This window comes from Chanodichthys erythropterus, chromosome 14, assembly GCF_024489055.1.
Source record: "Chanodichthys erythropterus isolate Z2021 chromosome 14, ASM2448905v1, whole genome shotgun sequence".
In the NCBI taxonomy this organism is placed as follows: Eukaryota; Metazoa; Chordata; class Actinopteri; order Cypriniformes; family Xenocyprididae; genus Chanodichthys; species Chanodichthys erythropterus.
Genome location: NC_090234.1, coordinates 41977521 through 41992722, shown reverse-complemented (window position 1 = coordinate 41992722; position 15202 = coordinate 41977521). Strand labels below are relative to the sequence as shown.

The 15202-nt window shown below is 37.4% G+C and overlaps 1 protein-coding gene across 1 annotated transcript; it reads left to right on the top strand.

The window, feature by feature from the left end:
* The first annotated feature begins 226 nt into the window (after nt 1-226).
* On the top strand, nt 227-2186 carry LOC137036453 (uncharacterized). Its single transcript, XM_067410629.1, has 2 exons — nt 227-339; nt 609-2186. The coding sequence occupies exons 1-2, from the start codon at nt 232-234 to the stop codon at nt 1413-1415; spliced, it is 915 nt and encodes a 304-aa protein (XP_067266730.1). The 5' UTR covers nt 227-231; the 3' UTR covers nt 1416-2186.
* Nucleotides 2187-15202: the final 13016 nt, after the last annotated feature.

The window sequence follows — 15202 nt, the reverse complement described above, 5'->3', positions numbered from 1 at the left end:
TATATGAAGAAGGCCTATACTGCTGCGCTGAAGTCCTTATTCCCAAATTCAGTGCATGTAACATGCATGGCTCATATTATGAACCTTGTCGGAAGTGCTTTTCGGAGACCTTTTGATCAATTGAATTCATTCATGCTGAGTTTCTCGCAAATGTTCTACCATGCTGGCTCACGCAAAAGAAGATATCTTCAATTCATGACAAAAAATCTACCACCAGGAAGGAAAGCAACCATGGCTCCAAATCCATGTGCAACTAGATGGAACTCATGGTTCACTGCTGTACAGTACCATTCAGAGCACTTCGGACTGTACAAGGAATTTATTGAGAAGGAAATTGATGTAAGTGGCATTCTCTTTGCTCATAATACAGTATTACAAATATATTCAATTCAATTCAGTTTTATTTATACAGCGCCATATTACAAATAAAAAATTCCTCAATGGCACCTTACAGGCAAATATACATTTCAGTTCCACCAAAGACATACATACCAACACATACACAGAGAAATACACAAAATGTCCAAAATGATGAATGAAATGCTATGTATTTTTGTGATTGATTGCCTGAACATAATTTTGACTCATTTGTTTTTTTCTATTCAAAGACCTGTGGAAAAACCACACCCCAGTCAGTGGAGAGACTCCATGAAATGCTCCAGGATCCAAATATGGCTGAAAGTCTACAGGTCCAGATCAGCATCATGGCAAATAAGTGTAGAGTGTTAATTGGACTTCTGGACATCTTCCAGAGCAGACGTCCTATAGTCACCAAAGCTTTTGACTACCTGGAGGATCTGCATATGAAGTTAGAGGCCAACAAAGATCTCAGCTATGAAACATGCGCAGAATACTTTGAGGGACTTGATCTATCTTTTGCTATCAAAATGCAGATCCTGAACAGAGTGGAACAGGCATACATCAATGCAGAGGACAAACTGAGCAAGTACATTTCTGATGGGCAACCTGCCATTAGTTTCCTGAAAGAGGTCAGGGTCTTTGATCCTCGTCACATTGCATTTATGAGTGATAGTGTGTCCAGCTACGAATCCATCCCAGGCTTCAGTGATGTGCCTAAAAATGAACTGGATGCCTACTTCACACGCCTTGGTCCAGCTGCAGTCCATGCTGCAGCATGTGGAGTTGTAGATCTAGATATATTCTGGGATGGACTTAAAGAGAGACTGCCTATACTCAGTGGCCTGGCCATAAGATACAAATCTGTCATTGTGAACTCAGCAGACGCTGAGCGGAGTAACAGCATCTACAAGCTGGTGTTGTCAAGCCGAAGGAGATCGGTCACAAATGACAACCTCAAAGCCTTGGTCTTTCTGTACCATAACCAGAGGCTTGCCAGTGGAGCGTTTGAGGACAAAGACTTTGAGGAGGACTTTGAGTCTTTTGATGAGGCCTAGGTGTTTAACCTTGTCATCTTTGTATGTTGTATTGTGTTGTGTTGTGCTGACACCAGGAATGTATCGACACCTTTTGAATTTGGAGTCAGTGTTTATATACCCTTAAGTTCTCCACAGTGTTACTGAAAGTGTGTTATGTTTACAGTGAAGGACTGTGTGCACTTTACATTGTTTTTTAGATAATTCAAGAAATTAATGGATGCCAAAATTGTATTTTATTTTCCATTGTTTAGGCATCTTCAGCATTAAGCTGTGAGGTTCTGTTCAAATTTTGAACTGAGATTGTTTTTTATTTCTGATATGAATACTGAGCCATTTATATTATTAGTTCATTATTATTTTATGTAGTCTTCAGGAGAGACTGCCTGCACACAGTACTAGTACTAATGTTTGTTTTGTTTTACTTATATGAAGGCTGAGACATTCATGTTTTACTTCATGTAGTGCTGTTCTGTGCACTTTAACTTTTGAACCACATTTGGATAAGTAAAGCCTATTTTGCTGCATTTTTGTAATCCTGGTAATCTTTTATTTGCCATATTGGTAAGATTGTTTATAGGATCATTTCTCAGTGTCTTTGTTCTTTTAATTAATGTTTTTTTCATAATTAATGTTTTTAATAATTTAATATTTAACATATTACTCATTATAATTACAAAAATGGAAAATCGCAACTATCGTTCAACTTCCACTACCTAGGGTTCATTTCCTTCCGCAGTATAATCACAACAAAAACCTAAAAAGCACCGCAACTTTCATCGCAATTTTTTGGAAAAGCTCACGCAACATCAGGCATTTTAGGCCGCAACAATCACAAAAAAGGCCCGCGAAATCCTGGAGGGACTGCATAATGCGCAAATCAACTTCAAATGTCAAATGAGTAACCCCCGATGCGATGTATGATGCAGGATGTAGGAGTATTGTAAGCTTAGATGCCTCTCACGGTTTAAACAAATAGGGCTGTGCAACAAACTGAAGCTCCTCTTCTCTTATATTGAAATCCTCTAACATTTCTCTTTAAAATTTCACATTTTAGACTTCTAATTCGTGACCAGTGTTTTGTTTTGCTCTCTCCTCTGAGCTTCCGCGTTCGTCATTACGTCATGCATCAGGTCAGAGGTTACTGTTCCTCCACAAATCAATATATGGATAAATGGATATTTTTCTAACCTTGAAAGAGCCAGGAACTTTTTAAAATATATCTCTGATTGTGTTTGTCTTAAAGAATATAGTCATATACACCTAGGATGGCTTGAGGGTGAGTAAATCATGGGATAATTTGAGACTGTCCTCCAAAAAAACGACCCTATAGGTCGTTTTTTTAAGCACCATATTACAACCTATATTTACGTTTTGATGTCATGCACCCTCTAGTGAGCGTAAAAATAATGACAGTGTCATGTTACGTCTGTCGTCATTAAATGGCGTATGACTGTCATTACCAATCAAAATGCGTGTTCATTTAAATGCAATGTGTGGACTTTTTACACCATTTCTCCTATTTCCATTTACCAAAACTAATTTTTATTAATGACTACACCCACCCCATTCTTAAACCTAACCATAGTGATTTATAGTGCATACACACTTTATGAGCACATGTGTTCCCTGGGATCGAACCCACGATCACATGATCACATGATTGCATATTGTTATTGCAATGCTCTACCAGTTGAGCCACGCAAAACCCAAATTATGATGCAGATAAAAGGCAACTATGCTTTAAAATGAAAGTGTCCTGTTGTCTATAGGGGCGCAACTATAGCAAACGCTCCTATGGGTCGTATTTCAGGGAAGTGACAAATGACCAGTGATGGGAATAACGGCGTTATAAATAAACAGCGTTACTAACGCCGCTACTTTTTTCAGTTACGAGTAATCAAACGAATGACTTTTTCTCCCGTTAAAACGCTGTTACCGTTACTGACAAAAAAAATGCCGCGTTACTATAATTGAGCTCACTGAAGCGGTTTTCATCCGAGTAAGCTCTCTCTCAGCCATAGGACCTGCAAAGTTTTTTTCTCTGGTGTGTGCTGCGGTAAGTCATACACAAATATAATTTTAAACGGATAATGTACGATGCGCTGTGTGTGTCTGTCAGAGCATGCGCGCGAAGCGCGAGCTCAAACCAGATACCCTTTTTGATGCTTGATCGAAAATATGTGAAATGAGTTTTTTTTTTCTTCTAGTCGACTAGTAGTTGTTCATTTAAGCTATTAGTTGACTAATCACATTTATATTAATTTAATTTCTTAAATACTGGAGATAACCATAATAAGGAGCATTTACATAATAAAGGCTATATAGCACTCAATGGCACGCATAATTGCCATAAAGAACCGGCAAAAGTAATGATTATGAGTGTGAAAAAAACAGTAAGGATACATTTTAATTGTTTATTAATAAAGTAATGTTTTCTGAACCAGTGTTGGCTGCAAAGATGAAGTTGACATTGCTGATTCTCATTGCTGATCATCTGCTCATATGGACGCGCCTGAGATAATGCACATTTCATTCGGATTAGGCTACATAATCAGAATAGCCTCTTTCTTTTCGTTTTTAATAACTTCATTTTCGTTAAAGTAGATATTTCAAGCATTCTATAGATATATTTCTCATGTCTGCGAGGCAAGTCTCTGAGTTTCGGTTCATTTAAAGGGCACCTATTATGCAAAATTCACTTCTACATGGTGTTTGGCCATAAATGTGTGTTGGCAGTGTGTGAGCAAAACCACCCTAGAATGAGAAAAATCCACCCAGTGTTTTTTTTACAATCTCAATAATTCATAAGCACTGTCTCAGAACGCCCTGTTCTAAGATTGCTCTCACTGTGACGTAGAATTGCGCTAAGCCCCACCCACGTGGTTTGATTGACAATCTGGTTTTGGCATAGACCCCGCCCTCGGTGATCTGTCAACCATCCTCCATTGTTTCAACGACAGCCGGTAATGTCTCCTAAGAAACATAAGTGTTCTGTTGTGGGATGTAATAATGAACATAGTAGTTTTCACTTACTTCTGACATCAGAGCCACTGAAAACGCAGTGGATGGATTTTATTTACGAAGGAAAGGTGCCACTCAAAATTCCAAAATACGTTTATGTTTGCGTGAATCATTTTTTGACTGACTGTTTTGAGAACGAGGGTCAATTCAAAGCAGGTCTTGCTTCAAAGTTAATCCTCAAGTGTGGATCGTTGCCTACTGTTCGCGATCCAACGTCACCTCCAGAAGAAGTAAGTGTATTTAATGTTTTTTGAGCAAATAGTCATTTCAGTCCATGTCAGCCAATTCAGTAACAAATGCGTCTAAAGTTGTTGTCGTCGTAGAATGTCTGTGTATATAATTTAAACCTTGTTTGTATAGTGTGTATCTAACGTACTTAGCAAACGTTATCACAGTATTTGTGTTTGTAGTTTAAGAAAATTGCGCGAACGTTATCACAGTGTGTGTGTGTGTGTGTGTGTGTGTGTGTGTGTGTTGCACATCCATAATTGCAAATGGGACGCGATTAAAACTCTATAAGTACATAAATGTATCAAATAACCATTCAGAGACGTCCTGCTCCATTCTCAGTTGTGTTTCTTCTGCCGGAGTCTCTTCATCATCTGGGTCTGATTCCGGTTCAAACATGTACGGCTGAATGCCATACAAAACAGCGGGTCTCTCATTCTCAGCCATTCTGCTTCTACCGACTGTTTACGCCGTCATCCAAAGGCAGGGCGGGGATATGCAGCTCATTTACATTTAAGGTGGTACACACCAAAACAGCTCTTTTTAAAACAGTCCCCAAAAATGACATTTTCAAATGGTTATAATAAATTAACTGTGGGGTATTTTGTGCTGAAACTTCACAAATACATTCTGGGGACACCCAAGACCAATATTACATCTTGTAAAAAGGGGCATAATAGGTGCCCTTTAAGACGCGCTCCAGTTCACGCGCCAGTGATCGCGCCCGCGCCTCCATGTCATGATTTTATTGTCTGCTATATTTGCTCGTTATATATTAAATCAAAGCAATTGGTAGATGAAACATTGATTAAAATTAAGATACAATTTTTACTAAACGAAATTCACTTTAAAGAAAGGCTTTCTACAAAGCAAAACTTAATGTAGTGGTAAAAATCTTATCTGACCCACTCCATGTCTCCCGATATATTTGCGCATCTTATGATGCATCTTACTCATGCTGTTCACTTTTCATAATCGAATAAATGGATTTAAAACATAACATAGGACTATTTAAACATAAATATGAAACTACGTTTTCTTTAATGGCTACCAACGTATAGTACAGTACAGAGAAATTTCATGTCGTGAGGAAGAGCGGATCATGAGTCAGGAGTCGCATCAAGAATAATTTATTCTTAGACTTATATGCAATATTTGCCATATTTTTATTTTTATTTTATTTTTTTAAAGTAACGCAATAGTTACTTTCCCTGGTAATTAGTTACTTTTATAATGATGTAACTCAGTTACTATTTGTGAGAAGTAACTAGTAACTATAACTAATTACTTTTTTAAAGCAATGTGACCAACACTGTGACCTATATGGTCGTATTGGTCGGAGAACATGTTGGATAATTTTCATTTTAGGGTGAACTAACTCTAACATAACCCATGTAGTTACCTTACACTACTTTTATGGGTAAGTACACTGTAATTACATTGAAAGTGCATGTACTGTAACAAGAAGTGCAAACCTGATTACATTGCATTATGGGATTGGCTTGCAACTTTCCTGTGAAGGATCCATGTTATCGATACAGTCTTCCTCAATTCAACTGTGTCAAACACGCCAATGCATCTGCCATCTTGGAAATACTGATTTGTTAAGAAATAAAATTAAAATTCATTACAGTGTATGAAACAATTGTTCTAGCAATAAGACAAACACTCAAACAATATTGCTGCAGGGCAGGCCTACTATTAATACTCCTACTAATTAATACTAATGTTAGTCATACAATTTTTTTTTACCTTAAATACAGTCAATAACTGAGGCACAAGACAGAACAAGCTGGGAGAAACATGAAAGAAGCGCTGGCCTCAAATGCCCAGATGAGCGGTCATTATACAGCGTTTCTATTGATGGCGGTGATTTATGGCGAATAACTGACCAATCAGAATCAAGCACATCAGAGAGACATGTAATACCTATGGGCAGTATGGCCAATAATTTCATATCATAGTAACAGTATATAGTTATAAAAAATAATAAAATAATCATGTGGTAATGCAAATATTTAGGTAATCCAGGAAATAAATAGGCTGACTTAAGAAATAGCAACTACTTTATTCAAATGAAACACACTTTAGAACTTAATGGATGAAAAAAAAAAAAAAAAAAAAGGGCTATTGTTGATAAGTCTCGCAAATGCAAAACCTGATTTACAATTCCAACAGTTGACCCATTTCTACCATTAGTAAATGCCCATGCCCTAATGTGAACTCCTTGGTCTTCACGTCAGGAGTTGGCTTATGATGTCTTAAAATGCTGCTTACTTAGGCAGATCACTAGGTTTTGGAAGAGATCCCTGATGAGACTGAGGACAAGCCACACTATTAAGGCCTTTCATTCTGAGTTCTCCACCTTAATCAAGCAAGTTAAGACTAACCTCAGCTGAACAGCAGCGATAGTTGCGATCAAGTGACTTCTTTAAATTGACTAAACAGCAATGTGAGTCAGTGAGGTATGAGGACAGTGCCTTGATGTAACTTGTCCTCTGCGTTTCGGCACATGACCTGGAGCTGGACGACACATGGGTGAATACAGGCCCAAGAACACAAAGTGTCATTATAGCAGAGTTTTGGTCTCAATTGAGGATGTGAACAACTGCTCTGCCACATGTGTACAACACCAGTGGAATAAAGTTGTTTTTTTGGATTAGGAGCATGATTAACATACCAGTCCGTTACATTCACCACAGAATTTCCGGTCTTTCATTCCTGCACAGAGGGAAACATCTTTCTCTCCCTCCTCATACTCAGGAAGTGTTGCGTAATGTCTAATTTTTTTCTAATTCTTTTCAACCTCTTTCAGTTGGATACTTCATCTGCTGCACACATGTGGTTTCTCTCTCTCTCTTCCTCCTTTTTTTTCTCTTATCTCTACAATGCACCTGCAAGACAAGGAGAATTTCCATATGCAGACTGCAAAGAAATGTTATTCCTCCCACTCTTTAATTCCCTTTCCCTGCACCATCTCTCTTATCCACATGCGTAAGTGCACACACAAATACGAGACTTTCCATCCCTCTTACTCAAAATACCATTAAAGAAATACACACCATCGCACAGATGCACGTTCAGACTGCATCACAGTAGAGGAACTACGTCAGCGTGCTGCTTGAGTAACAAAAGACAGAGTTCACGAGGAAAAGAAATGAGAAAGAGAAACAGGAAAAGGAAACTTTGTCTGAGGTAATCTATCAAACTAGGTCTCAAATGTTGTTCCAGAGGTCTTTTCTGAAGAAAAAAAACAGCAGGGGAAATACTAAATGTAATAAATAAGAATACGTCATAAGATCAATAATAATAATAAAAAAAAAAAAAATATATATATATATATATATATATATATATATATATATATATATATAAATATATATTTTTTTTTTTTTTTTTTTTTTAAACAGAAATGTCAGGCTTCTGAAAAGTATTTTCATTTTTATGCACTCAATACTTGGTTGGGCCTCCTTTTGCATGAATTACTGCATCAATGCGGCGTGGCATGGAGGCAATCAGTCTTTGGCACTGCTCAGGTGTAATGAAGCCCAGGTTCTTTGATAGCGGCCTTCAGGTCATCTGCATTGTTGGGTCTGGTGTCTCTCATCTTCCTCTTGACAATAGAAGATTCTCTATGAGTTCTTGCTGGCCAATCAAGCACAGTAACACCATGGTCATTGAACCAGCTTTTGATACCATACTTTGGCAGTGTGGGCATAAAGCTTGTCAGCAGAAGGAAGCATGAAGTGCAATAAAATTTCCTGGTAGATGGCTGCGTTGACTCTGGACTTGATGAAACACGGTGGACCAACACCAGCAGATGACATGGCAGCCCAAATCATCATTGACTGTGGAAATTTTATACTGGACTTGAAGCAAGTTGGATTCTGTGCCTCTCCACTCTTCCTCCAGACTCTGAGACCTTGATTTCCAAATGAAACGCAAAAGTTACTTTCTTCTGAAAAGAGGACTTTGGACCACTGAGCAACAGTCCAGTTCTTTTTCTCCTTAGCCCAGGTAAGACGCTTCTGATGTTGTCTTTGGTTCAGAAGTGGCTTGGTACGTGGAATGTGACAGTTGTAGCACATTTCCTGAAGACGTCTGGGTGTGGTGGCTCTTGATGCACTGACTCCAGCTTCAGTCCACTCCTTTTGAAGCTCTCCAAAGTTCTTAAATCGGCTTCGCCTGACAATCTTCTCAAGCCTGCGTTCATTCCTTTCATCTGTACACCTTTTCCTACCACACTTTTTCCTTCCAGTCAACTTTCCATGAATATGCTTTGGCACAGTACTCTGCGAACAGCCAGCTCTTTCAGCAATGACTCTCTGTGGCTTACCCTCATTGTACACTGTAAAAAAAAATCCCAGTAAAATTTACTGTAAAAAACCGGCAGCTGTGGTTGCCAGAACTTTACCGTAAACAATACAGTAGCAACGTAAAAAAAAAAAAAAAAAAAAAAAAAAAATTTTAAATTTACGGTAAAATAACGTATTTCATTAACTGATATAATGTTAATGTACCAACCTAATGAAGTACTAATATCTGTTTTGTACCTTTATAATACACTGACAGTCACCAAACACAGTGGTGATAAGAGTCACATGATGAATCAAAGTTCATCACAAGCAGATTTTCCACAAGCTGAGAAGGACAACACTAACATATAGAAGGTACACACAGTGTCATTCACACAAACACTAAACACCATCATGGTAACATGCATGAAATTTTAAAAATGCAATAAACATTAATTTAACAACATTAGATGTAACATAAAACCCTAATGTACATAACTGATTAGAAAAAAATGAGAAAAACTAAGAAGAAACGAAAATATATTAAATGTGAATTGTCACGCAGGGAATTGTGGAAATGTCAATTTACGTTTTTTCACTGTAAATTTTACAATGAATTGTTATTTTTCACTTCCAAAAACTGTGAATTTAACGGTATTTTACCATAAAATTACATTAAATGTGCCATTAGATCTATTACAGTTATTCATTGTATATAGTACGGAAACTTTCTGTAAACCAATTGACAGTTTTTCACCACAGCATTTTTACAGTCTTTTACTGTTAAAATCACGGTCATTTTTTACAGTGTAGAGGGTCTTGATGATCGTCTTCTGGACAACTGTCAAGTCAGCAGACTTCCCCATGACTGCTATTGGGATTACTGACCTAAACCTAGTATTTATAGCCTGAGAATGGTAATTTAATAGAACTTAAAATTAAATGTTCTAATAATTTGAGATACTGATTTTTTGATTTTGACAGGGGGGGGAAATGACTTTTTTTTGATATTATAATTTATTGAGATGCACCTGTAGTTGTGCATGGTTTGAATAACAAAATAAATAAGCTTATCAAATTTTAAAGGTGCCCAAGGACCCTTTTTCACAAGATGTAATATAAATCTAAGGTGTCCCCTGAATGTGTCTGTGAAGTTTCAGCTCAAAATACCCCATAGATTTTTTTTTATTATTAAATTTTTTAACCGCCTATTTTGGGGCATAATTAAAAATGCGCCGATTCTGTGCGTGTCCCCTTTAAATTGCTGCTCATCAGCATGCTGCCATAAACACCATAAACCAAACAAATAAATTTCAAGATTTTGTTAGTTTTGCTCATTTTTATCATTTGAAATACTATTGTTGTGGTTTCATTTATTATCTCCTTAATGCATTACACATAATTATATTTTGACATTTCAACTTTTTAGTAAATTAATATAAATACATACACATAAATACAAGCTTCTCAATATAAAAAGTTATTAAAATGGCTAAGCTTAAGTATTTTCTTTTAAGCTCTTTGTGAACCTATAGGTTTTCTCACAAGAAATGAATCAAACTGACACTCTCCACATGTTCCAGAGTTAATCATAAGCTCTGGATCAAACCCTGAGTTGACACAAAACATTTATGGCAAGTGCTGTGAGCCCACTGAACCTGATCTAAACAGGGTTGGATTTGTTTTGTTTTGTCAACTCTAAACCTACTCTGGAACTAGTTTTCGGCTAGTTTTGTGTAACAGGCCACTGGTGTCAACAGACCAACAAGGTGTCAAGAGTGAATGACTTTTGGGAAATTTCTGAAACTAAATTAGTCAATGGAGTTACTAGCAGAGGAAAATATGAAATATGATATAATATATTATGTTAATATCAAATAATATATTCATATACTGGCCTTACAGTGACTTGAAATGACAATTAAAATAACCACAGTCAATATTGATATTTATGGAATATATATCTGATATATTTGGAATATTTGTTCATGATATATTGACTGCTAAACTGTATATTTGATTATTGTCCATGGCAAAAATTTCCTTTCTTCGCACATACAATAAATTCAACACAAATTAATATTCCATGTCCAAAATAAGCAGGATAATGTACAGTCACTCAGTTCTTATCACAATCTAAACCCCATCAGAGTGACAAGACCCCTCAACTTAGTTTATTTTGTGATTATGAACATTATGAACCCTTGTTTGTGTTAATCACATTTGGGCAATTCAAAGTTTTCCATCTGATTTGTTTTCAAGATCTTTGATCATGGCAGGCTTACAAGCTGCCCTATATCATGCTGGCAGAAACTATCTACAACCCAAATAAATATCTTCAACAACAAAAACAGCCTCCCACTATTCATTACCAGAACTGCATGTGCTGAATGCAAGGCCCCTGTATGTGGCGGCGGATGTGTGCTGGGGGTATTTTTAGAGGTGGCTCACGTATGAGCTGTGCAGTTGATGTCTGTGGCTCACTCATGTGGCTAAATGTGGACAGCAGCTCAAGCTCTCAATAACACGAGAAAACAGCACGAGAAACCATTACAATGTACGTTAAACATAAATGATCTGCTTCCAAATCATTTATCGTCCAAAATGTGCATGCATGTTTTTCAAGTAGTTGAAATACCGTACTTGTAGTCAGTCAGCTAGTGGTGTAAAAGTGTGCCTCCAGATGCTATCAGAGCTGTCACACAAAAACAAGTCAAGCACAAGTGATTTCACTCAGGCAGTATGAATCTAGTGCACCATGTCAAAGTCTCTTATGGTAACATTTTAACCCTTCAAGCATTAGCATCTGCTAACTGAATCGTAATAATAATACACTCGAGGGTGTACATTACATTGATTATACCATGGGTAAAGCAGAGTGACAATTTACTGCCGTTATAAAAGGCTGATAAATTCAGACTTGTGACTGTATATGTGTCAAGTTGCTACATTGTTTGGCAACCAACAGTCTATAGTTTAAAATACCCCTATTATGCTTTTTCAGATATTACCTGTCATGCAGTTTGTAGTAGCTGTTTGTGAATGTAAAATGTCTGTAAGATCAAAACGCACGATAAATGTAGTTCTGTCATGACAGCTCTCGGAGTGTTTGGCATGGTGATGGGTATGACAATGTTGATATGTTTGGTCTTGGCAGAATAAATCTGTTATGCTGCTGCTGATTTTATTGCTGCTGCTGCTGCAGAGCAAGTGTAACGATGTTATTTATTAGCTCAAAAGGGGAAATATTAATAATTAGTCAACTCGTTATGATTAATTATAAATATTTGAATCAGTTAATCAAATTAACTTAATGTAGCTGAATTAATATTACAATCAATTAATCTGTTTGGCCAGCGAACAATTAATGTTGATTGTTTATCAACTCTCAAAGGATATTTTCCATGGCCACAGAATATCACTTTTTTAGCACGTAATTGTGATCGAATCGTTATCAGGGACATTGGTTTTATAAGCAGACCAGAATCAACTTGCAAGAGTGTGCACACAAGTTTTATTTAACCCTTAAATGCATACCTCGGGTCTTTAGTGACCCGGGACGTCATTCACTAGCCTCCTCCTCGTTCATTTTTTAAAGTTAACCATCAACCTTCTTGGTATTCTTCAATCAATTCATTATATAACAAGAAAAAAATCATAAAATGATAAAAGAATGCCTATTTTTGTATTCATTTTTTCGTTAACGACCCGAGGTGTGTATGAGTGTACGTATATTTTTTCTGCACAACAATAATTGAATCTTAGATGATGGAATAAGTGCAATTCAGCTTTATTCCACAAGGTGGCAATGTGTGATACACAATGCTGAAGTGACGATTCATTCAGACAGAAAACGAAAGAATAAGAAAAACATGAAATGGCTCAGCGATTTACTGCAGAGCAAGTACTGAACGCAATCAAATATGACTGTATCTGTGATCTGGTGAAGCTGTTAGTGACCTAAATATTGATTTTGAAGATGTTGAAAATTATAGAGTTTTGAGAATACGTTTGATCGCGAATGGGCTCATATTTGTGACCTCAAACATAAAACTAGCCCATTATTTGCTGAATTTACTGGGAAATGAGCTCTGACGAGGACAGTGATGATGGCATAAAACATCTGCTCAAACAGAGCACTTTTAAGCTCCAAAAGGTAACAAAATATGCTTTATTTTATTCTTCTTTAATTGTTACTCTAATATCAGAGTAGTTTTATATTATTGCGACAGGTAGAGATCCTTCCGTGTTAGATATAGATCTGGGTCGATAAAGACCCGAATATGTAAGAATGATTGGCGAAACAGTCATGCATTTAAGGGTTAACTAAATCACAAACACATAACTAAACTAACAAACACAAACATACCATTCACGCAGTGAGAGAGTGGAATATTTGAATCGTATCACAACAGGGGAATGAATCAATGGAAAGAGTAAATTAACAATTGCTGGATGAACCATCAGTTTCAATACTAAAAGGGATTCACAATCTTAATACTAAATTGCCATTTAGTGTTCAAACAATACTTGCAAATGCCTTAGCTGTCTGGATCTGCAGGCTCAGGAGAAAATCCTTGATGGTTTGGTCCGCTGGCGTGGAAGCTTTAATCAATATCTTCAGCGTTGATGAAAAAAATGAAGACAAACTTCAAGCTGTTAATTTGACTCTTTTGAGGTCGCTGCAGTTGTGCATGGCTTGAAATGAAATGGAGGCCTACCAGCCTGGCTCGGGCCGGGTGGCCCTCGTTGTATCAACAGGAACAAAGCGAAGAACTAGAAGTCTAGAAGCACTAAAAACCAAAACTTAATTGAGTGTGATTTTTATGGGGGCTTTTGAACTCTCCAGACAGTTGACACCTTCAAATCTTGGCTTGACCAATGAGAAAGGTACCATTCTCTGGCGGGGGATTTCATTTGTTTGAAAGTGAGTTCATTTGCCTGGGTTTGTCGGTTTGTGTCCATTTATACTTTGATAAATATAACAAACATACAATGCATTCTATGATATTTTGATGTCCACCAACATGTGAGTCATTAAACAAGGAGTAATTTGATAGTAAGATGAAATACATTATATCATAGTTCCAACTTTCAGGCATGCCTAACACTATACAACATACAAACAGTAATAATAGACACAATGTACTGGGGAAATGCATGTTCATTCGTTTAGACAAGGATGTCAATGAATTAATGGCAAAGAATCCAGTTTATAGACAATGTATGGTTCTAGTGGCCTGTCTCCTAAGGGTCTTTGAAATGTGTGTAAAGAGCACATGGTGCAGATGGGGTGATAGCGCTCAGTGGGGGAGCCAGACCTTACGGGGGTGACTGCCTTTTACAATTGTGTTTGATCGCCCTAGACGCTACAGCAAGTACGGGATTTGCTACTGCCAATACATACACGAAACGGTGCTGTGAGCAAGTAAGACATGCAGCTGCTGTACAATATAGCGTACATGAATTACCCGTAGCAGATCTATACAGGTGGAGCTGGGGAAGGTGGAGGGTTTCTGAAAGCATGCTGCACTTCTAAGTCAAATGCTACTCCTGTGTTTGAAGATTGAGCATATGAGCTCATTGGCTACTGATACAGCAGAAACCAATCAGCTGTGCCCTATAGATAATGATTACAAGCAGGTTGAGTTAAAGGACCTATTAGCCTGTGCCATCTAGAGTTTCATGACAGAACTTTGTATTTTTTGTCTCCCAAAAGAAAGTAATCAGTAATTCCAATTGTACTTCCTGCAAAAACCAGCTTTCTAACACATTTGCATAATGCCAGCTTCATTGGCTGCTCGCAAACAATGCCTACTTTGACCTGCCCTCAAACACTGTTGTTGTAGCTGAGGCCTGGAAGAGTTTGGTATGTGTTGTCAACATGTCAACAATATGCTGTTTTCTGTGCTGCAAAAGCAATTCCTCTTTGCATATACTTCCAAAAGGTAAGGACTTTGGCTTTGGCGTTACTGTTCCTATCACTGTGTGTCAAGCACTGAGAAATCCTCCAGAACTGAAATTCAGAGCAACACTTTCAGATGGTAATGACCATTACAAGGTTATAAATTGATGGTATATGCTTTTGGCGAAGCTTTATGGGATTGTAGTTCTTCGTTTGCAAAGTAGGTCTTCCCAGGTCCAAGTGGGTTTGGGTTCAAAGATCCAAGTGCCAGACACAGGTTCCCATAGGAAAAAATGTATTGCTTAGTGGTTGCTTTTCCTAAGCTCATGAGACTTAGTTGTGATTCTCATATATCC